This window comes from Miniopterus natalensis, chromosome 20 (assembly GCF_054644295.1).
Source record: "Miniopterus natalensis isolate mMinNat1 chromosome 20, mMinNat1.hap1, whole genome shotgun sequence".
Lineage (NCBI taxonomy): Eukaryota > Metazoa > Chordata > Mammalia > Chiroptera > Miniopteridae > Miniopterus > Miniopterus natalensis.
In genome coordinates this window covers 25,162,487-25,183,598 of record NC_142100.1, presented here as the reverse complement: position 1 = coordinate 25,183,598, position 21,112 = coordinate 25,162,487, and the positions used below count along the sequence as shown (strand labels likewise).

At 54.2% G+C, this 21,112-nt stretch overlaps 1 protein-coding gene across 2 annotated transcripts in view; it reads left to right on the top strand.

The window, feature by feature from the left end:
• The window catches only part of CAMKK2 (calcium/calmodulin dependent protein kinase kinase 2), a 28,909-nt gene continuing 7,797 nt past the window's right edge, over nt 1-21,112 (top strand). The window contains exons 1-11 of one of the 2 annotated variants that reach the window (XM_087828486.1): nt 1-47; nt 9,427-9,931; nt 12,462-12,509; nt 13,151-13,204; nt 13,868-13,919; nt 14,415-14,548; nt 15,714-15,750; nt 17,830-17,851; nt 17,991-18,079; nt 19,164-19,363; nt 19,792-19,845. In XM_087828486.1, the coding sequence (XP_087684612.1) occupies nt 9,491-9,931; nt 12,462-12,509; nt 13,151-13,204; nt 13,868-13,919; nt 14,415-14,548; nt 15,714-15,750; nt 17,830-17,851; nt 17,991-18,079; nt 19,164-19,363; nt 19,792-19,845 (1,131 nt within the window). In that variant the 5' untranslated portion in view covers nt 1-47; nt 9,427-9,490. Of the gene's footprint in view, nt 48-6,183; nt 6,651-9,426; nt 9,932-12,461; nt 12,510-13,150; nt 13,205-13,867; nt 13,920-14,414; nt 14,549-15,713; nt 15,751-17,829; nt 17,852-17,990; nt 18,080-19,163; nt 19,364-19,791; nt 19,846-21,112 lie in introns of those variants that run through there. The other variant, XM_087828487.1, reaches the window with a different exon arrangement.

Here is a 21,112-nt window from a genome sequence, read left to right as displayed (position 1 = left end):
GAGCCGGGGGTGCCGAGCGCGGGAGGCGGCGGCGGCGCGGAGCCCAGGTGAGCGGGCGGGAGCCGGGTGGCGGGCGGGGGACGCGGCCGCCGCAGCCCCGGCCCCTCGGCCTCCCGGGGCGGGGCGGCCCCTGCGGGGTGGCAGACAAAGCCCCGAGGCCGGCCCCGGGCTCCTGGCACTGAGGGGACCCCACGTGCGCAGCCCTCTCTCCCCGCCACGTGGGGGCGAGGTCCCCGGCGCCCCTTCCTCCGCATCCTCCGAGCCGGGGCCTCGGGGTGGCCTCTGGGCGGGATCGCGCCCGCCCCGGGGTGGCAGGGGCGGTCCCGGAGTTTTGAACGGAGGTCACCGGGGCGCCGGCAGCCTAGGCCCGCGCGCTCGCCCTCGCCTTGGACAGGTGGGGGCGGCTGGGGCGCAGGGGAGGAGCGGGCGCGGGACTTGGAGCATCCCACCCCGCACCCCTCCGGCCTCGGGGGCGGACCTAGGCCAGCAGCTGGGGGGCTGGGGACCGTGGCCCCCCGCCCCCTCCAAGAGCCTCTGTCGGCGGGAACCTCCCAGGCTCGGTCCTTTTGACCTAAATTCGCGGCGGGGCCGCAGCAGCGCGTCGTGCGCGCAGAGGGGCGCCTTCCCCCGCACCCTCCGCCCGACTCGGGGGGACGCGGGGAGGCTGGGCCCGGCCCCACTCGGCACCAGCCTGGAGCCTTCCCCGGTCCCCACCCCCTGCGCTGCCCAGTTTGGGGAGCAGGGTGTTTGCGCATCCGCCGGCCGCCCTGGCTGCTCACCCTGGCGATGAAGAAGGTGCACCCCCGCCCCTCGCGTCTCCCCCAGAAGGTGGGGGCGGGGGCGGGGGCGGAACCCCAGGGCTGCCCGCCAGAGAGGGGCGCATGCTGGCCTCGGGGTGGGACGTGCGGTGCCCACCTCCTCAGAGGCGACTTTTGCCGTCCACGGTGGGGTAGCCCCCCCCCCCATCCCAGGGACGGAAACTTCGTGCCCTGGAGCCGTGCAGTCATCTACTCCCCTCCTGGCTCTGCCCCCAGCGGGCACGGGAGCGGAGGGCTCTTTGTCCCCACGGGCATCCTCGCTCCCAGGGGGAGGCAGGGGCCGCAGGAAGGGGAGGGGTTTGGGGAAGTTAGACCCCTTGGCCCAGGCCACCCCACAAAAACATGCAATTTAAGAATGAACAGTGTAGACGTTATGCAAGCGCGGCTTCTTGGTGAGCGGGGCCCTCCGTTTAGACTGTTGCCCCATAAACCCTTCCTTTGTAGAAAGCAGCCCTTTGTAGTGAGAGCCACACGACGCATTTTTACATAAAAAACAGCCACCGTTGGAGGAGCTCCTTTGTACTGTGCGGCTTGCATGCGTTATCTCATTTAATGCCTAAAAGCGTCCTGCAAGGCTGAGATTTTTATCCCCATTGTAGAGATGAGAAGATCGAGGCTTGAAATAATCCTGCCGTGCTGGTAGGAGTTTGCCCCATGTATGGAGGGGCTCAGAGAGGTTAAGTCACTTGCTCGGGGTCACACAGCCAACCCAGGTATGTCAGGTCCTAGAGCCTTTGCACTTGACCACCTGTTCTAGAGCAGGGACCCCTGCACGGCCACCCTTAGCTTCTTGAGTCCGGCCTGTGAGGACACAGATCCACGCGGGCACAGTGGTGATGCTGATCAGCCTAGACTTGTCTTTGCTCCCAGGTTGTTAATGGTCTGATAGCCAAATATATTTACTAATAACTGCAGTGGCTCTCATCGAGGGCAGTCCCACTGTTCTGGAGAGTGTTTGGAAACGCTCGGGAGTGACTTTTGGTTGTCAAAATCACGCTGAGCATTCCTGGCTTTGGGTGAGCAGGAGCCAGAGATACCAAATGTCTTGCGAGCAGGCCAGAGCAGGCCAGATCTTCGGCAGATGTGAAGAATTGCCCTGCCCTAAATGCCAGGGGTGCCCCTGTTGAGAAACACCAAGAGGAGTAAGTGCTGTGGGCATGAAGGGAGCAGAGGGCAGTGGGGGTTCTGGAGAAATCCCTTCTGCCTGGTATCAATCCAGGAGGCTTTCTGGAGGAGGTGTCATTTGTGCTGAGCCTTGAAGAATGGGCTAAAAAGTAGAGTTTGGATGAAAGGAGGAGGGGAGGGAGATAGGACGTGATGACCCAGCGGGGGAAACTTTCTGCAGTCTTCCTTGAGAACTTCAGCCTGGATCCGAGATGGGCTGGTGTGTGGGGAGGCGCCTCTCTCAGGAGGAAGGGATGGGCTGGGTGGGGTAAGCCAAGCCTATTTTCATAGCATTTGGACTCAGATTTTAACTTGGAAGACAGAGTTCCCCTTACTCCACCATAAACCCATTTTATGGAAGGGCTCAGAGAAGCTCAGTCACTTGTTCGGGGGCACTGGCGACCTCCTCCCTGGCACGCCTTCTTGTGGCTGCGGGTAGCCTATGGTTCCCATTTCCTTTCCCGATCCTGGAGCTTTGGGGCAAACGCTCCTTCAGATTTCCCTTTGGGTCAGAGGGCCCAGTATTGCTATTTATCGCAGATGTTTCGATTTCCCAATAGCTCCTCTCTTTGGACCCGGTTAGACAGGCCTGGCTCCGTGGCCTGCAGTGCTCTTTGCCTGCATTTCTGTGCCTTTTTCCCTGGAAGCTGAGAAAACTTCCTTCGGAATGGACTTTTCTTTCAGGCTGTGCTTTCTTACCCCACGGACCTGTTAATAATATGGGACCTTTTGTGTCTGGCTTCTTTCACGGAGCATAATATTGTCAAGGTTCATTCATGCTGTAGAATAAATCTGCGCTGCCTTTTTTACGGCTGAGTAATGCTCCTTCGTGTGGGCAGACCACATTTTGTTCCTCCACTCACCTGTGGATGGACGCTCGGGCTTCTTAAGGCCACTTTATCCCTCTGCTGTCGCAGCCCCCAATGAATAAGTCTCTGGGCGCGGGACATTGTGGTGTCACTCCATTTGCAGGGAGAGGGCGATGGGAGAAAGAGTCTCTGAAATCAGTTGGGGACCAGCTTCCTGGGTGCAGGTTTTCAGGATTACCTTAACTTCACCCCCACCTGCTCCTCCGCAGGAATCCTAGCTCCCTCTAAGCCCATCACCCCGGGGCAGTGCCCGGGTATTACTCAAGTGTGATTTTCAGGGTGTCTTGGTTTCATTCAGTCACCAGGATTTGGTAATGGTAGGTCCCCACGCGGTTTCACTGGTGTGTATTCTGTGACGGTTTTTCCAGGTCGGTAAATACGCAAAGTAAAGAAAGATTTGGGGCGAACGCCCTTTCAGATGTTCCTTTGGTCGATCGTGCCCTAACCCTGTGGCCAGCCGTGGAGTCACCTCGGTCTCTCCTGGTGCCCACTTAGCAGCTGAGCATCCTGAAAACTGAGCCGGCAGGAAACCCAGAAAAGACCAGCCCCTCAGTCCCTCCCGTTTGACAGCTGGGGTCTTTCCGGAGCCTTGACTGTGAGCCACGCTGTGTGCTGGGCACTGTCATAGAGAAGACTGACTCGACAGCTCCCCTCAGGGTAGGCCGTGCCAGCTCCATTTCACAGATGAGAAAATCAAGGCTCAGGTCCGCGGGGATCTGCGTGGTTTCCCGACAGCCTCTGGGATCTGCCTTGGCCTCCTCGTGCTGGCAAAGGGTGCCCATTTTCTCACGGGGTGGACGGGACACCACCTCCTCCGGGAGGTTAGGCGTGGAAATAGATTCCGAGTGGCTTTGCTCTCTGAAAAATAAGAGTTTGAATGAGTGTTTTTTCCTTCCCTGATTGGATCCTTTCCTCAATAAAAAGAAGAAAAAAAAAAAGAAAAAGGCATATTTAAAAGGAAGTGAGTGCTGCGACTTCGCAGGGAAGACCCACCCCCTGCCTGGCATTCCCTGCGGGGTGATGCTAGTGACCCAAATGAGGAAGGAATGATTTTCGCCGCCAGTGTGTTCGGTTTCAGCCGTGTTTGTTTGCAATGTTGCTGCTGATTTATTTTTTCATTCAATTATGAAACATTTTAAGCATAGACAAAGGCCAAAGTTTTGCGCTGTTGACTGGCTCATGTTTTTGGAGGGCTGGAAGGAGGCCCGGGAGGTGATGGAAAGAGGGCAGAGCCGGGCACTGGCTCTGGAACCCTGGTGAGTTTTCACTGAACCTACACTTTCGGGGGCTGGCGACAAACTCTGCCCTGGGAACGGGTCGGGGGCTTGGGAACTGTTGGGGAGTGCTTTGGAAAAGATAAAGGAGTCCAGCATTTTCCCCTTTTGGAAAGGAGAGAAAGAAAACTCCAAGAATCTGCGGTGCCCCCACCCTCCCATCCTGAAAGCTGCTGGGAAACTATTTTTATGTCTCTTTTTGTCCTGTTGGCTTCTGTAAATAGTTGAGAGATGGCAGTGGGAGAGGGGAAAATGCTAATTGCAACTCGGGCGGGGACAGGAGGGGGGTCCCCTAAGGCAGTGGGAGGTGGGGGCGCTGGGAGGCCGAGCTCTCTGGGGCTGGGACTCGAGGTAGGAAGCAAATGGGCGCGAATGCGCCTTGTGGGTGGTGCCTGAGATAAGCCTCTGCTGAAGAAATTTAAATGGGGAACCGGTGGTTTGAATGGGGGGAGGGTGTAGGGGGAGGACACCTTCCTTCTGCCTTCTTAAAGGGACTTTGGGATTTTACCTTCAGTGCCTCTGGCTGAAAGAGGTTTCATTTATCCCGGATGATTCTTCCACCCTCAGGATCCAGGTGTGGGGGACTGTTCTGGACCTCCCAGAGCTGCTTGGAGGAGCTCCTCTTTGCCCCTGGCTGGGGCTGCTTTGTGCCGGAGGCTGGGGAGGGAGGGAGGGGGGTGCTAGATTTAGCATCACCCCCGAAGGCAGGAAAGAGGGAGGGAGGAGGGCCGTGGGTGGGCAAGGCGCGGATGCCCGCGGGTCTCTGGATACTGAGCGGGCCCCCTCCAGCTCTGCTTTGCTGAGCTGCAGAATGTGAGAACCAGAGTCTTTTTCATTGAAGGACTGGGAGGGATTCCGTGGGAGGAGAGGAAGGAAGGGAGGCGGTTCCTGCCTCCCCTTCCACACCCCGCACCCTCAGCCGCACCTGCTCACTGTGAGAGGCCTCGGGAACACGCACCTGTCCTTAGATACCTGGCTGCGTGGTCAGGGCCCAGCACAGTGGGTCCGGGCTGCCTTTCGCTGCTCCAGCCGGTTAAGCAGAGACAGGGTTGAATCGCATACGAGCCTTTATTCCAGTCCTGCGGGCGGTGCGGGAGAGCAGGCGGGTCATCCCGAAAGATCTGCTCTACCCGCCTCCCGTAAGCCGGTTGCTTATCCTGGGGAGAAAGGTTACATGGGGAAGGGGCAAAGGGAGTGAGAGTGGGCGCTACGGTTTACAGGTCGCAGGAAATTCGGGCTGGGGGCCTTGCAAAAGGGCGGGGCGTCTCCTGGACCCCTTTGTTTCGGGAACAAGGTTGTTATCTTTCCGCGATAAAAGGAATAGGGACTGAACTCCAAGGCCAGCTCCCACGTCCCACTCCGGGAAGTGGGGCGTGCAACTCCCAGCCAGGTTAGAAAGTGCTTTTTCTAATAAGAACGAAACAATCACAGTTAACAGAACATGATTAATATTTCTTATACCTACAGCTAACAGTCATGGTTAACAGCATGATTAAGACTTCTGCCCCCAACAGGTCCTCAATAAGTACTTGCTGAAAAAACACATGGGCGAGTGCCCTTTCTTTAGGACCTCCCTGGGCCTCAGTTTCCCCGCATGAGAGATGATAGGGCTGGCCATGCCTGCCACCCCAGGGAGGACGCCGTCCCTGGCCCTGGCGGGATCCCTGGCACACTCACTCACGGGCTCCTTGCTGCGCTGCGGCTCCTCTGCGTTTGGTGAGCAGGTGCAGGTGGGGCGCGTTTCCTAGAGGCCTGTGCCACTTGGCTTCCTGGCAGAGGACGGAGCGCTTCCCTCCATCCTGGCCCTGAGCCCGGGATCGCCTGCTCCAGGGAGGGTCTGGTTGCTCGGTTGTGCTGCCCTGTGAGAGGGGAGGGAACTCGGGGCTGCCAGCCAAGGGCGGAGGGGGAAGGACCCGGGGGAGACAGCTCTTGGAATCTTGTGCAACCCAAGCATCTTTGCAGAAAGGTCCTCTTACTTTGGGGTCCTGGAGTTGAATGCTTAGCAGTCCCTGCCTTGCAGGGCCTGGGAGAATTAAATGACCCTGGCCAAGCAGTTAGCCAGGCTTGGTGCCTGGTAAGTGCTCAGCTGGATGTTAGCTACTGCTGTTACTATGGAAACCACGATCTTTGTGTACTTTTTCCTCATGGGGAAAATGTTGATGGGTCCCATCAAATCATTACAGGGCCTGTGACCTTATCGGGCCTGCGACCCCCCCACTCTGCAGGGGTCCGTGGCACAAGATCTGATAGTCAGGCTGAAAGGCCAAGCCCTTGCCTGCCAGGCCTCACTGTGGACTGGTGGCCTTGAGGCCCGGAGGTCTGAATCTTTGCTGAAACCCGGACCCATCTGCCCCTGCAGCACACAGGCACCCAGCTCAGGCCCAGCCAGTGTCTATCTCCTCTCCTTCCTCCTCCAGGCCTCAAGGGCCAAGGCCAGGCCAGACGCCAGCTTGTCAAGGAGACGGATTCAAGGCAGCCTTGCTGTGGACGGACGGCTTGGTGTCCTTGGCCTGGAGTGGAGATCAGTAAGCAGTTGTTTTTCTCTTGGCAAGAAAAATAAACCTCTAACTTTTTCAGGTGCTGCCAGGCTTGCTTTCTTTTCAGGAACTCTGCAGCCCTGTCAGGTGGCTCAGGCTGGGCCACAAGGCCAGGGCTCTGGGAGCCGGCTGGTTATTTGGACATCAGTACCTTGTAGGAACATTCTGGAACACAGCCTGGCAGGTAGTAGGCATTGAGTATCTATTTGTGGAAGAATAGCTTTTTGAGCACTTGACCATGTACCAGGTGGGATATTGAGTGAATAGTTCATTTAATAATCCTCCTGACTATTGGGCGAGTGCTCATTTTGTAGATGAGACCGAGAGAGACTGAGGCCGAGAGAGACTAAGTCACTTACTGAAGCAGTTGCCTTGCTTCGGGGCCCTGCTTTTCCCATTCTGGGAGACAAGGACATGTAACAGCCGCCGGAGCTGCAGAGAACGTTGAACTTGGGTTGTGTTCTTGCACTGATAGGGAAGCCAAGACACAACCGCAGTTAACAACTTGTTTCTCAGATATAGAAGGGCCTAATAGAGGAACAGTGAGTCCCTCCCACCCAGTTTCCCCACTTTGCACACCCATCATTTTCCCTTGGGGCCACTGCTACCGTTTTCTCGTGTACCTTTCCAGAAATACGCTGTGTATATCCAGTCGTGTGCACATGTATAGCCTTTCCCCCCTTCACCAGCAGCAGCCTACTAATGCTTGGGGTTTTTTCCTTGTAACAGTGTGTCTTGGAGCTAATTCGTATCAGGATGTGTAGAGTCACCTCTTTTTATTTTTTTATTTATTTATTTTTCCAATCCTCACCCGAGGATATTATTTCCATGGCTTTTCAGAAAGAGTGGAAGGGAAAGAGAGAGAAACATTGATGTGAGAGAGACATGTCGATTGGTTGCCTCCCATATGTGCTTGGACCACGGGGGCTGGGGGTTGACCCTGCAGCTGAGGCACACGCCCTTGGCTGGAATCAAACCCGGGACCCTTCAGTCCAAGGGCCGACGCTCTAACCACTGAGCCACACTGGCTAGGGTGAGTCACCTCTTTTAAAATAAATGCATGGTTTTCCCCTGGGGTACGTGCCTCTCATTTTATTTACTCAGCCCCCCATGACAATTGTCTTGCAGAATTTGTCAAACACGTGAACCAAAGGTTAATATTCCACCCCAGAGACAGAAGGAATTGACAATCTAAGGGGGTGTGTCAATCTTTTTTTAAAATTAGCCCTTTAAAAATCTACAATTCAGCGGCATTTAAGTACATTCACGATCTCTGTGGTTCCTCAACATTTTCATTGCCCCAAAAGGAACCCCTGTCCCCCGTTAGCAGTCGCTCCCATTCTGCCCAATGCCCCCTGGTCCAGGCAACTACTAATCTACTTTCTGTCTATGGATTTGCCTAGTCTAGGAATTTTGTATAAACAGAATCATACAGATGTGACCTCCGGGTGTGGCTTCCTTCACTTAGCATGACGACTTTTGAAGTTTATCTAGATTGCAGCCCATGGCAGTGTTTCATTCCTTTCGGGCCTGAGTCCCATTGCGTTGTGGGAATGGGCCCCGTCGTGTGGACCCACCTGATGGACAGGGAGGTGGTTTCCCCTTGTGGCTGTCTCGAATCGTGCTGTTTGGGTGTATACCTCGGAACAGAATTGCTAGGCCATGTGGTAATTCTCTGTTTAATTTTTGGGGGAACCACCAAACTCTTCGATATCAATGTTTTTGACCTCATGTTTGCCTTACACCCGGCAGCCACCAGCACTGGGGGCTGAACTAGGAAAACATCAGATAATTGCTGTATGGAGCCTGGCTCCTCGGGTGTCACAAACTGCTTGGCCTGTCCTCTGTCTGATGTGACCCTGACCCCCACTTCTCGGTTGAGGGTCATTGGCCAGGAGACCGAATTGCTGTGCACGTTGGCTTTGCATTAGGAGGCCTTGGACAAATCCCTTTCCTTCTCTTGAACCTCAGTTTCCCCTTTTACACTATGGGATTATGATAGCAAACTAACGACCTAGGGTGCCTGTGAGATTATGCGGATGTGTAGATGTTTTGTAAACTGTAAAGTGCTGTTTCAATCATCTCCTGGCGACAGGATGCAGCCCGGAGGTCACTGTGCAGAAGTGTTCCATTTGTCCTGCCCAGTGTTCAAAAATATTTGAAATAATTATTAAAAAAAAAAAAAAAATCATGAGATCTCATCTAACATTCTAGGTTTAGGGCTTCTTTTGGGGGAAAAAAGGCGGGGGTGGGGTGGGGTGGACACCAGGCAGTGCGAGGCCCAGATCCCTGTTTAGCGACAGTTGGCTGGAGCTGGAAATAGCTGCCCCCTCTGTGGGGGGTGCGTGCTCTATTTTGGGGTTTTCTCATACTTGGTTCCTTTTGGAATTGAGTTTGAATTTTTTTTTTTTTTTTAAACCATACCCGAGGATATGTTTTTATTGAATTTTAGAGAGAGGGAGAGAAATATCAATCGGTTGCATCTTGTACGTGCCCTACCGGGGACGCAACCTGAAAACTAGGTGTGTGCCCTGTCCGGGAATCGAACCCATAACCTCTTGGTGTGCAGGCTGGTGCTGCAGCCAGCTGAGCCACCCAGCCAGGGCGAGTTTGGAACGCTTGCTACATGTGTGAGGAGGGGCTTTTAAAATAAGGAAAGTGGGGTATTCATTTCTGTGTAGACTCAGAGGTGAGGTTTTGCAAGATTTTTTTAGGATGTCAACCCAGGCAGGAACTGGGCCGCTGACCCTTCCTCTCTCTGCAGGTGGCACCGCTGCTGATGGGACTGCCCCGGAGTGTCCGCGTCACATGAGGTCCCCGCACGCACCATGTCATCATGCATCTCTAGTCAGCCCAGCGGTGACCGGGCCGCCCCCCAGGATGAGCTGGGGGGCGGGGGCGGCAGCAGCGAAGGCCAGAAGCCCTGCGAGGCCCTGCGGGGCCTCTCGTCCCTGAGCATCCGCCTGGGCATGGAGTCCTTCATCGTGGTCACCGAGTGCGAGCCGGGCTGCGCTGCGGACCACGGCCTGGCCCGGGACCGGCTCCTGGAGGCTGATGGCCCAGGGGTCCCCCTCGATGCCGGGCCCCAGACCCGGCCCCGCTTCTCCAGCTGCAAGCTGTCCCTGCAGGATCGGCCCCAGCCGGACGCGAACGGCCGCTGCGCGCACCCGGCCCAGCCGCCCTCGCCCGTGGGCTCCCCGCAGTCCTCGCCGCGGCTGCCCCGGCGGCCCACGGTCGAGTCCCACCACGTCTCCATCACGGGCATGCAGGCACGTGAGCGCCCCTGCGCCGGGCTCCGTGTCAGATCGGCCCCCCCAGCTCATTCCCGGCGCGACCAGCTGGCTGGGGAGGTGACCCCCGAAACCCAGGCGGGGAGGGAAGCAGGAGGGAAGGATGTCAGCAAAGGATGCAGTCGTGGAGCTGGTTACCGCTGGGCCGCTGGGGCTCTGTGTGTCTGGGGATCACGGGTGACAGGTAGAATCTAAGCCTGAGGAGCTGGGCCAGGCGCGTGACCTGCCCTGAGCGCGGGCAGAGCAGCACAGGCCAGAGGGCGCCTCTAGCAAAGAGATGCACATGCTGGTGGTTGGAAATTGCGTTGGGGGCTCTGACCTGGGTGTGGCGGGCCCCTGAGGGGCCTCCCGGCCTCGCAGCGTGGCCCCCTTGGCTGGGTGTCTGCCTGCACCAGGCACTGCGCTCAGCGACGTGTGTGCATTTCTCATTGATTCTCACCATGAGCTTCTGGGAGGCAGATCAGAACTCAGGTCCCCACCAGGTGCACGGGCCCTGCCCGACCTGCCCCATCTGTTCCCCTGCCCACCTCCTGCCTCTCCGCTGCTGACTCACAGGCCTCCGTCCCTACCCACTTCCTTACATTCTTCAGAGAGCCAAGCTCATTCCCTTCGTTAGGCCTGACCTTTGCTGTCCCCTCTACTGGGAACTTTTTCCATCTTTGCAAGGTCGTCTCCATCTGACGTCCAACTCTCAACTCAAATGTCACCTCCTCTGGAAGGCTTCTTGGCCTGCCCTCCCTAAGCAGCCGTCAGCCCCCAGGCCCTCCCTGTCCTCTTGCCCTATTGCATCACTGCCATCGGGTTATGCTGTGTGTTTGTTAAGTTGCTTATTGCCTGTCTACCCTTAGCTAGAATGCAAGCTCCGTAGGGACGGCCTCGTGTTCTCAGCGCCTCGCACAGTGCCTGGCACATAGTAGGAGCTTGAAACAATTTGTTGAAAGAATGAATGAATGAATTTAATTGGGAGGAGCCTGGAAATCAGAAATGGCTTTTTTAAGCATGCTTTAAAAAAAAAAAAAAAAGTTTTTATTGATTTTAGAGAGAGAGAGAGGAAGGGAGAGGGAGAGAGAAACATCGATGAGAGAATCATTGATCAGCTGCCTCCTGCTCGCCCCCTACTGGGCATCAATCTAGCAACACGGGCATGGGCCCTGATGGGGAATGCCATCGGCGACCTCTGGGTGCATGGGGTGATGCTCAGTCCCCTGAGCCACGCCGGCTGGGCAGGAATGGCTTTAGAAGGGCCTGATATTTAACTACATTTTGAGGGCCACCAGCCCAATCAAGATCACAGACTTTCCCGGCACCCCCAGCAGCGCACCCCTCCCCCCACGTCCCCTTTCCCGCACGGCCGCCGACCTGATTTTTATCGTTAGGGATGAGTTTGCAAGGTCTCGTGTTTCATGTGCACGGGATCGTTCAGCATGCGTGCATTTTCAGCTGAGCTTCTTCCAGAGCACAACGCTGAGGTTTGTGCGCTCTGCAGACACCGGTAGTTCCTTCCTTCTCAGTGCTAAACAGTTCCCTTGTTCAGATGTGCCCCAGCGTGTTTATCCATTGACCTCTTGATGGACATTTGGGCGGTTTCCAGTTTTTGGTTTTTCCAGATAAAGCTGTTGTGAACATTTGTACACAAGCCTTTGCCTGGATGTTTGTTTTCATTTCTCTTGGGTAAACGCCTACAAGTAGAAAGGCTGGGTCATATAGTAAATGTATGTTAAAGAAGTTGCCAAACTGTCTCTCAAGGAAGCTGCACCATTTTAAATTTCCACCAGCAGCGTGTGAAGCTTCTTTAGGCCCTGAATTCTTTGGTCAGTCTTCTTGATTTTAACTGATCTATTGGCTGTGGTTTTCATTTCTATTTCCCCATGATTAATGACGTTGAGTGTCTTTTGATGTGTTTCTCAATCATTTGTATCTTCCTTGGAGAAATGTCTTTACAAATCTTTTGCCCATTTTTTAAAAAAAACTGGGCTGTCTTATTAATGAGTCGTAAGAGCTCTTTATATATCCTGGATATCGGTCCTTTGTCTGATAGATGTGTTGCAAATAGTTTCTTTCAGTGTGTGGCTTGCCTTTCGTTTTCTTAATGGTATCTGGAAGAGCAAAAGTTTTAATTTTAATGAAGTCCAGTTTATGATTTGTTTCCTTGGACATTTTGGGTATTACCTAAGGAATCTCCGTCCCAGGGTCACCTCTTGTATCCCTTTACATTTTTATCGGACAACATGGGCATGGATTACTTGTTTAATATAAAGTGAACTTTTTATAAGTGGAACAAGCTTTTTGTTATGGGTATTAAGAGAGTACAGACTGTTTGATTATGTGTTTACAACATATAAAAGCCGCTGTTGGGAGTCAGGACCCCGGTCAGGTCACCCTGCAGAGAGGCCGGGTAGCTGGGAATGCCCTCTTTCTGCATTTGGGTCCTGGTTACAAGTGTTTGTGATAAATGTATCTCGCTGCAAACTTACAGTGCATGTTCTGTGCGTTTCTACTTACTTTCCAGGATTGTGTCCAGCTGAACCAGTACACGCTGAAGGATGAAATTGGAAAGGTAAGTATCCTAGGAGCCAGGACGTCTCAGATGCTGTGGGGGAGCCCGTTAGAGCTGGGATTGGGAGAGGAATCCTTGGAGGCAAGGGTGGAGGCAGGATTTTATGATTCATGGCCTGTTTTGTTTTTATATCATAATGTCAATGTTTTCTGCAAAAGCACAGAAAATGTCTAGGGAAATCCCGTATCACTATGGTGATAGTTACATCACCCCCTTAATTGTGTTGGTTTCCCCCCCGGGGTGGGTAATTTCACAGATATCTTTGCTTTTGTTTCAGCCAGTGGGCAGTATCATATTGCAGGGGTCAGAAACTCACATGCCAATAGAGAGCAAGTATAAATGAGCAAAGCATGCTAGGTATGCAGTAGGGAGTGGTGAGGCCTTTGGCAAATTAACACGGAAATGATTACGGCTCTATATGGTCAGATCATCCCATTTTCTGAGGCTGGGAATCTGGATTTTGATATCCAATCTTTCTGTTTTGGCAACTAATTCAAACTTTCTAAAAACTGTAGATCCAAAAAAATAAACTTGCAGGGAAGATTTGGCCAGTGGGCTGCCAGTTTGCAACCTGTATGAGGGTCCTCGTTTTGCAGATCATACTTTTTGGTTGTATGTCACGGTCATCTCCCTTCCTCTAGGGCTCCTACGGCGTGGTCAAGTTGGCCTACAATGAAAATGACAATACCTACTATGTGAGTATCCGCATGCCCACCCCCCAATCCTTGTCCAAAGAAAAAGACCTCCTTTTCAGCACTCAGCTTCCCGGAAGGTTTTCTTAGCCCATGTGTCATTTTATTGTTAGGCCATGTTCATTTTGTGCATTAGGAAGAAAGTGGCATTTCTATTTTACAGATGGGGACATAGGGAGGTGAAGGGATAGCTCTGGAAAAACAAATGCATGAAATCCGCAGATGTCTTGTATCCTTACTCTGGGCTGCCATTTCTAATTCACCCATAGCACTGAGAACCAGGAGGTAGTGAGCCAAACGGCCGTGGTAGCTGAGGCTTTGGACTCAGTTCAGTGTGGGTTCAAATCCTGCATCTCCCGTGTCCCAGCTGTGTGACCTTGGGCAAGTGCCAGTCCTGCCCCTCCCACACCCATCAGTCCAGCTCACTCATGTCTTGATTCAGTGGCAGTGGGCCCCAAGGCTTGTGCTTTCCCAGCTGGGGAAGCTGACCTGGAGCCTTGGAAGCGCCATAGAACCTGCTGCTGCTTGACGCCCTCTGGTGACGAGGCACTCACTACATTGTCCCAAAACAACCAGGGAGCCACGAGCTTGGCGAGGCCTGGGCGCAGAGGGAATGCTCCCCCTTCCTCCGTGGTTTAATCAGGACATGGGTCTTTCTGCCCACAGGCGATGAAGGTGCTGTCCAAAAAGAAGCTGATCCGACAGGCGGGCTTCCCACGTGAGTTCGGTGGGCCAGGTGGGCCTGAGGTGCGGGGGCTGCGGAAACACAGAGAAGGTCCCACTGAATAGTGTCCCCTGCAGAGAGTGCCCTGGGTGGACACCCCAAAGACGGCGCTGGGCCTCCTGCTTTTTTTTAAAAAATCATTTGCATTAAAAAATATTTATGAATTTAATACAGGTTACAAGTAACAAAATCAGTGAGAGGGAAACAGTCTGAAATTTCCTCAAAAAGTTGAACGTGGAGTTACCGTATGGCCCAGCAATTCCGCTCTTAGGTACACACACAAGAGACATGAAAACACGTGTTCCCACAAAAGCTTGTATACAAATGTTCACAGACACACTATTTATAACAGCCTCAAAGTGGAGACAACCCAAATGTCTGTCCACAGATGGTAAATAAAAGGTGGTTTATCTAATGGAATATTACTCAGCCATAAAAAAGAAGAAGAAGCACTGTTTCATGTGATAAGATGGTTTGTGTCTTCCTCAGGTCGCCCTCCACCCCGGGGCACCCGGCCGGCCCCGGGAGGCTGCGTCCAGCCCAGGGGCCCCATTGAGCAGGTGTACCAGGAAATCGCCATCCTCAAGAAGCTGGACCACCCCAATGTGGTGAAGCTGGTGGAGGTGAGGGGGGCACAGAGGAGGGTCTGGCTCTGTTGTTACCCAAACGCCACGCCAGTATTTTCCCGGGGAGAGCCACCTCACACCAGATAGCTTATCGCAGGGCTGAGTATTAGTTATCGATTCAGGCTCCTTCACCCTTGTCATTCCATGCAATCCTACCCCTCCCTAAGGCTGTCGCTCCCGTTTTACAGACGAAGAAATTGAGGCTCGGAGGGATACTGAGGCTTGGCCTTCACTCATTTCTGTTACTTTGGAGCCAGTTCTCTTTCTACTGCATGTGTGTGTGGTTGTAGCACCAAAGCAGTGACACATGTAAATAAATGGGTGGGACTGTGTTCCGATAAAACTTTATTTACAAAAACAGGTTGTCGGCTGGATTTCGTCTGTGCACTGTAGTTCGCCCACCACGGCTCTAGACCAGCATTTCTCATACTTTGGTTTCAGGACTTATTTATGCTCTTAAAAATAATCGAAGACCCCAAAAAGCGTTTGCTTGTGTGGGTAATATTTACTAATATTTACATTAGAATTTCAAACTGAGAAATTATTTATTCATTTAAAAAAATAACCCTACTTCATATTAATATAAGTGATATCTTTTTATGATGTTTGAGATGGCCTGGTGGTTCCTGGATGGAGAAGACAGGGAAGGGTATCTCGGGGAGGAACAGCATGTGCAAAGGGCCGGAGGCCTCTGTTTGAAGGGGTCCATCCGGACCTTTGGTAGGTGTGAGGGTCAGCAGCCACACTGCCGGGGGCTCACTGGGGACAGAACTCTAGGGGGCCAGGCCCTGGGTCTCCCTTCCCCTCCAAGTGTAGGGCTTAGGGCTCCAGGTTGGCTACCCTGGGCCTCTGCCTAGGATTCTTCCTTCCTCGGGGCTCTCGTCCTGTGGATCTTGGGTGGCTGGGGAAGGTGAGCGTGATGTGGGAAGAGACAGGAGGACTGGTCTGGCCAGGGAGCCTGCCTTTTTTCCAGATGGCCGTTTGGGTCGCACGCTCTGGGTTTCCTCCCGGGCCCTGCACCCTAACTAGGAAAAGCAGCGGACGCGCGGCTCTCCTGCCGGCACGTGTGGTCGTGGGGGTGCTGCTTCCTCGGCACTCACAGCTTTTCTCTCTCTCCCTCCCTGCTCCTCCTCCGGCCTGTTCCCCGTGGCGGTGCCAACAGGTCCTGGATGACCCCAATGAGGACCATCTGTACATGGGTAAGAGTTGAGCCCTTGCTTCTGCCAGCCGGGCTTCAGCAGCCTGGCCACCCTCCCATGCATTTGTCTGAATTTGTTGCTCAGCCACCCGAGAGTAAAGCACGGTTCATCCTGACACGTCAGCCCCTAAGTCATGAGATTCCGCGTGAATCTCCTGATAGGGACCCTCCCCTCCTCGATCGCCGCAGCGTTGTCACATCTGAGAAAGTCCCCGACAGTTCCTAAGAGCATCTAGCATGCGGTCCATACTCGAATTTCAGAACTTTTCAAACCTTCCTTTACAAACAGTTAATGTCAGATATGTTAAGTTGAAAAAATCGTGAAAGAAACAGTACAGCCCTAGCTGCTTTGGCTCCGTGGTTAGAACGTGGGCCTTCAGACTGAAGGGTCCTGGGTTCGATTCCAGCCAAGGGCACGTACCTCAGTAGGCTCCACCCCGGTCGGGGCGTGAGCAGTGTTTCTTAAAATGTGGCACCATCGCCACTTTAAACATATGAGATGATTTTAGGTGGCACGTAGACCGACATTTAAAAAACATTTTTTTAGGTTCAATTTATCATCGCATAGGGAAAACCCTAACCAGCACACTAGCTCACGATTCCAGGGATATTGTTGCCTAGGATAGTTTTAAAACCGAGTCGATTTAAAGGAAAAAAAAAAGGGGAACAAGTAATAGTTCACTTGATATATGGATACAGCTACATTATGAACATGACAGGCAGATCAGTGAAATTGGAGGAAATTCAGCAGAAATCCCAAAATGTAAAAGATGCCTTTTAGCCCAGAGTGGCCCCCCCAGCCTGTTGCGCTCGCCTGGGGCCCCCGGACCTGACTCCACGTGGCTTTGGGCTGTATCTCAGGAGGTGGTTTGTTCATTCAACAAACATCACAGTTTGCCAGGCCCTGTTCCAGGTTCTTCAGGGAACAAAACAAAACTCCCTGCCCTCGGGGTATGTTGCTGCTCTAGTGAGGACAGACAGACACACCCAGTACCTGAGCATCATGCGTAGGCTCCGAAGGCCACAGCCCGGTGGAGAAAAGAAACTTGGGCGTGGTCAGGGGAGCCCGGAGGCCAGGGTCGGGGATTGGGAGGTGCAGGGGCCCCTCGAGGCGCCTCACTGAGCGGCCTTTGTGCAGGACATTGGGGACCAGATGGCGGAGGACATTTCACCCCCTCCTAACACCTCGCCTTTTACTCTGAGCAAGACGGGTGCCGTTGGAGGGTCTGAGCAGAGAGGTCTGAGCATAAAAACACCACCGGGCTCCAAAGACGGGTTTCAGGGGCGTGACCAGGCGGCTTTGTCCAGATTCGTTCACTTCTTAAGGTGCCCGCGTGATGGGGAGCCACGCAGGCCTTTGGTATTTGAGTCCCGTGGTTTGGGAAGTCTTCCCAGGGCAGCGCTCGAGGCCCACAGGAGGGCCCAGCAAGGGTCCCGCGGCTGCAGGCCTGGCCATCGAAGGATGGAGAACACGATCGATCGATCGATCGGGATTTCTGCAGGTTAAAAACTTCCCATTCAGCCGCCGTCCTGGTTAAACAGCGCCTGGAAACAGAGCTGTCCCAGCGGGCAGCTGCCCCGCGCCCACTGATTCTTGGCGCCGGGCAGGGGGCGGCAGGCGCGGAAACCACGCAGGGCCTGGGGGAGCCCGGGCCGGGGCCAGCGCGCCTGTCTGGGCCTTACCAGCGTTTTGAAGGCCCCCAGGGCTACTTCCCTGGGCTTCAGTAAATCGACATTGGGGTCGTGTCCCCTTACAGCTGACGGTTCAGCGTCAGTCATATCCCTGGGACCTCGGAGGTAGGAGTGAGAGCCGTCCCCGCCTGTCCCCTGCCTTGTTTCCTCTGGGCACAGCCCGGCTGGGGTCCCAGGGACATCAGAACTCTGGCCACAGCCTCCTGGTGGGAGCGTAGACAAAGAGGACTTTGCGCAGCTTGGTGTGGTGCACTGTCCCCTCTCCGGTCCCAATATTAGTTTCCGTGCTTCGTGGTGTTTTTAGGGGCGGCCGGGAGGAGGGGTGGTGGCGAGGAAGGTGCAGTTCCAGTTTCCCTGTGTGACAGTTTCCCCCCTCTCTTCCCTGCAGTGTTTGAACTGGTCAACCAAGGGTGAGTGTCCCCTCCCCTGGGGGGGTGCTGCCCAAGCTCCCTGGCGGCGAAGCTGAGCAAGGCGGGCCGGGCCCTGCGGGGAGCGGGGGGAGGCAGGGGCCGCGTCTGCCTCGCGTCTCACCCGCGGTCGCCCTCTCAGGCCCGTGATGGAGGTGCCCACCCTCAAGCCGCTCTCCGAGGACCAGGCCCGCTTCTACTTCCAGGACCTGATCAAAGGCATTGAGTACCGTAAGCGGGGCCCGCGGGAGGAGTCCCAGGGTGGCTGCATCCCCAGGGCGTGGGCCGAAAGCGGGGAGTTTCTTATTTTCCTCCTTAGAGCTCAAGGAGGTGGGTGGGAAGCTGCAGAGAGCCCGCCGGGGCCATGCCCATGGCAGCAGAAACCGGTGTTCCTGCCACACTGGAAAGTTAGGAGCAGTGGCGAGAGTGACCGTGTATCCATCACTCTCTCTGTGTGCCGGGCGCTGTTAGGGGCTCTACTTCCTTTGCCCGACAGCGCTGGGATGGGATCCTGTTTATCTCCTGGAACCTTGGTTTGCTCATCTGTAAAATGGGAATAAAGCGTCTCTCACCAGGGCTGACACCAGCCAGTGCACACCAGTGGTTCCGATGGGCAGGTGTTTTTTTTTCCAGCTTCGGGTTGTTAAACATTTTGACTCTCACCCTTGCCTGTCACATTAGGATTGTGTAAATGAGACGTAGTTAACACAGGGCTAGGCCCCGGACTGGGCACTCAACACAGGAAGCTGCTGCCCCTGATTCCCATGTCATCACCTCTTCCAGCATCATCACCACCACCACCGGGGGGTCTTCCAGGCTTGTCCTCCTGCATGGGCTGACATCCGGGCAGGAACAGTTAGCCAAGTCCCCAATCCTGCTTTGTGGTTCACGCTTCAGATCGACCTGCTCTAGTCGTTGTTGGTCTGGTGAGCAGGTTGAGTGTTGGCGTTAGCAAATGAAAATATGTTTGACTGGCACAGATCTTTAAGCTCGAAGCTGGGACCCAAGCTCCACAAAGGCTCTCCAGGCTCTGTCACCTGGCAACTTAGACTATAGCAGGCAGTTCCTCATTGCTATTGGTGTTTCACTCCTGAATTTTGAGGACAGGGCGAACGTCCTTAAAGACCCTCTTTCCTTGTATCTTTCGGAGCTGGGGGTGTCCAGCTGGTCTTGCAGAAGCGAGGATAGGTAGGGCCTGGGGCTGTCGGAGAACAGAGGGGTGCAGCCTGTGTCTCTGGGCTCTGTGGGCCCCGTGGAGCTCCTCACGTGGTCTTCCCGTCCCCTCTCTCCCATCCGGTGCCTGCCTTGCCCCCAGTACACTACCAGAAGATCATCCACCGGGACATCAAACCTTCCAACCTCCTGGTGGGAGAAGACGGGCACATCAAGATCGCGGACTTCGGCGTGAGCAACGAGTTCAAGGGCAGCGACGCGCTCCTCTCCAACACCGTGGGCACGCCCGCCTTCATGGCACCCGAGTCGCTCTCCGAGACCCGAAAAATCTTCTCTGGGAAGGTAGGTTTGGACCGGCCAGAGATGCTGAGCTCTGCCTGTGGTAGGGTCCGCTCAGCTGTCAGCGGCACAAATCCAACTCAGAGTGGCCGAAACAGTGAATCCGTTAAACCATGTAGATGAGCTGGGCACCTCTGGCCTGGGGCCTGGTGGGATACAGAGATTCAGAGAGCTCCAGCAAAAGTCCTGGGGTTGGCTCTGATTGGCCAAGCCTGGGTCATGTGCCCATTCTTGAACCAATCACTACGGCTGGAGGGGGGGAGTGGTGCTCTCATTGGTCAGGACCAACCCCACCTAAACTCTATGGACTGAGAGCGGAGAGGTGGTTCCCCAAAGGAAAGCTGGAGGAGCTGGTGCTGGGCAGGCACAAGTGGCCGATGCCTCACCACCCTTGTCCCCTCACACGAAGCTCCTCTGTTTTTTTCTTGCAGGCCTTGGATGTTTGGGCCATGGGTGTGACACTCTACTGCTTTGTGTTTGGCCAGGTAACAGGGTGGGGGGTTTCCTGCCTCCCTGAGTGTGGCTGGGTGGCCCCCTTGGATTAATAGTTACCTTTGCATGGAGACAGTACTTACTCATTTAAAAATTATATAATTCTTATTTCCACAGTTAGAGCTGAAAATGAAAAAGGGATGCCTTCCCAAATGGGAGTTAAAATGCACTTGGCATTTTTAATTTAGGGAGTACTAGTTTGTCTTTTTTAAAATATATATATATATTATTGATATTTAGGGGCTTCTATATTTTTTTTAAAATGTATTTTTATTGATTTCAGAGAGAGGGAGAGAGAGATAGGATCATCAATGATAAGAGAGGCATTGATCGGCTGCCTCCTGCACGCCCCCTGCTGGGGTTTGAGCCCGAAACCCAGGCATGTGCCCTGACTGGGACTCGAACCACCATCTCGTGGATCCTAGGTGGATGCTCAACCCCCGAGCCACACTGGCTGGGCGTACCTATTTTTTATGTCTACTGAGAGGATCTACAGAAATCATTCAAATATTCATTCAATGAGTATGTAGCGAGCCCCTACTTTGTGCCAGGAATGTTCCTGGGCAGTGGGGAGTCAGCAATGAGCAGGACAGACGAAAACCCCGGCCCTCGTGGAGCTGATGTTCCTGGGCAGAAGTTAAACAGCAGACAGATACATCTGTAATATAACGCCAGGGATAGGTGCTGCGATGAGAGGGCACATGGTAATAGGAAGGGGGGGGCGGGGGCGTGCCTGTTTCAGGCAGGAGCAAAGATAGGCCCCCCTGACGAGGTCTACTTCGATTAGACGCCCCAATGATGAATGAAAACAAGCCAGGCAGGTGTTGGTGGGAGAACATGCTGGGCAGAGGGAACAGCCAATGAAACGGTCGTCCCGAGAAACTTCAGCGGAGGGCCTGGCCCAGGCTGCGCCCTCGCCAGTCTCTGCAGTTCCCGTGATGATTTTCATATTGTTCTCAGAATTACTGTGTTTCTGGTCCAGGGATGGGGAACCTTTTTTCCTGCCAAGGGCCATTTGGATATTTATAGCATCATTCACGGGCCATACAAAATTGTCAGCTTAAAACTTAGCTATGAAAAAAGCTCCTAGATTTATTGAATTTCGAGTCCCCCCCCTGCAGTTGCCTTGGCAGGGCCAGACCAAATGATTTCATGGGCCATATATGGCCCCCCACGGGCTGGACGTTCCCCACCCCTGACCTAGTTAGTAGGCGGGTGAAGAAGATGTTTGTTTTTTCCCTGATCTTTCTAGAACTTGGG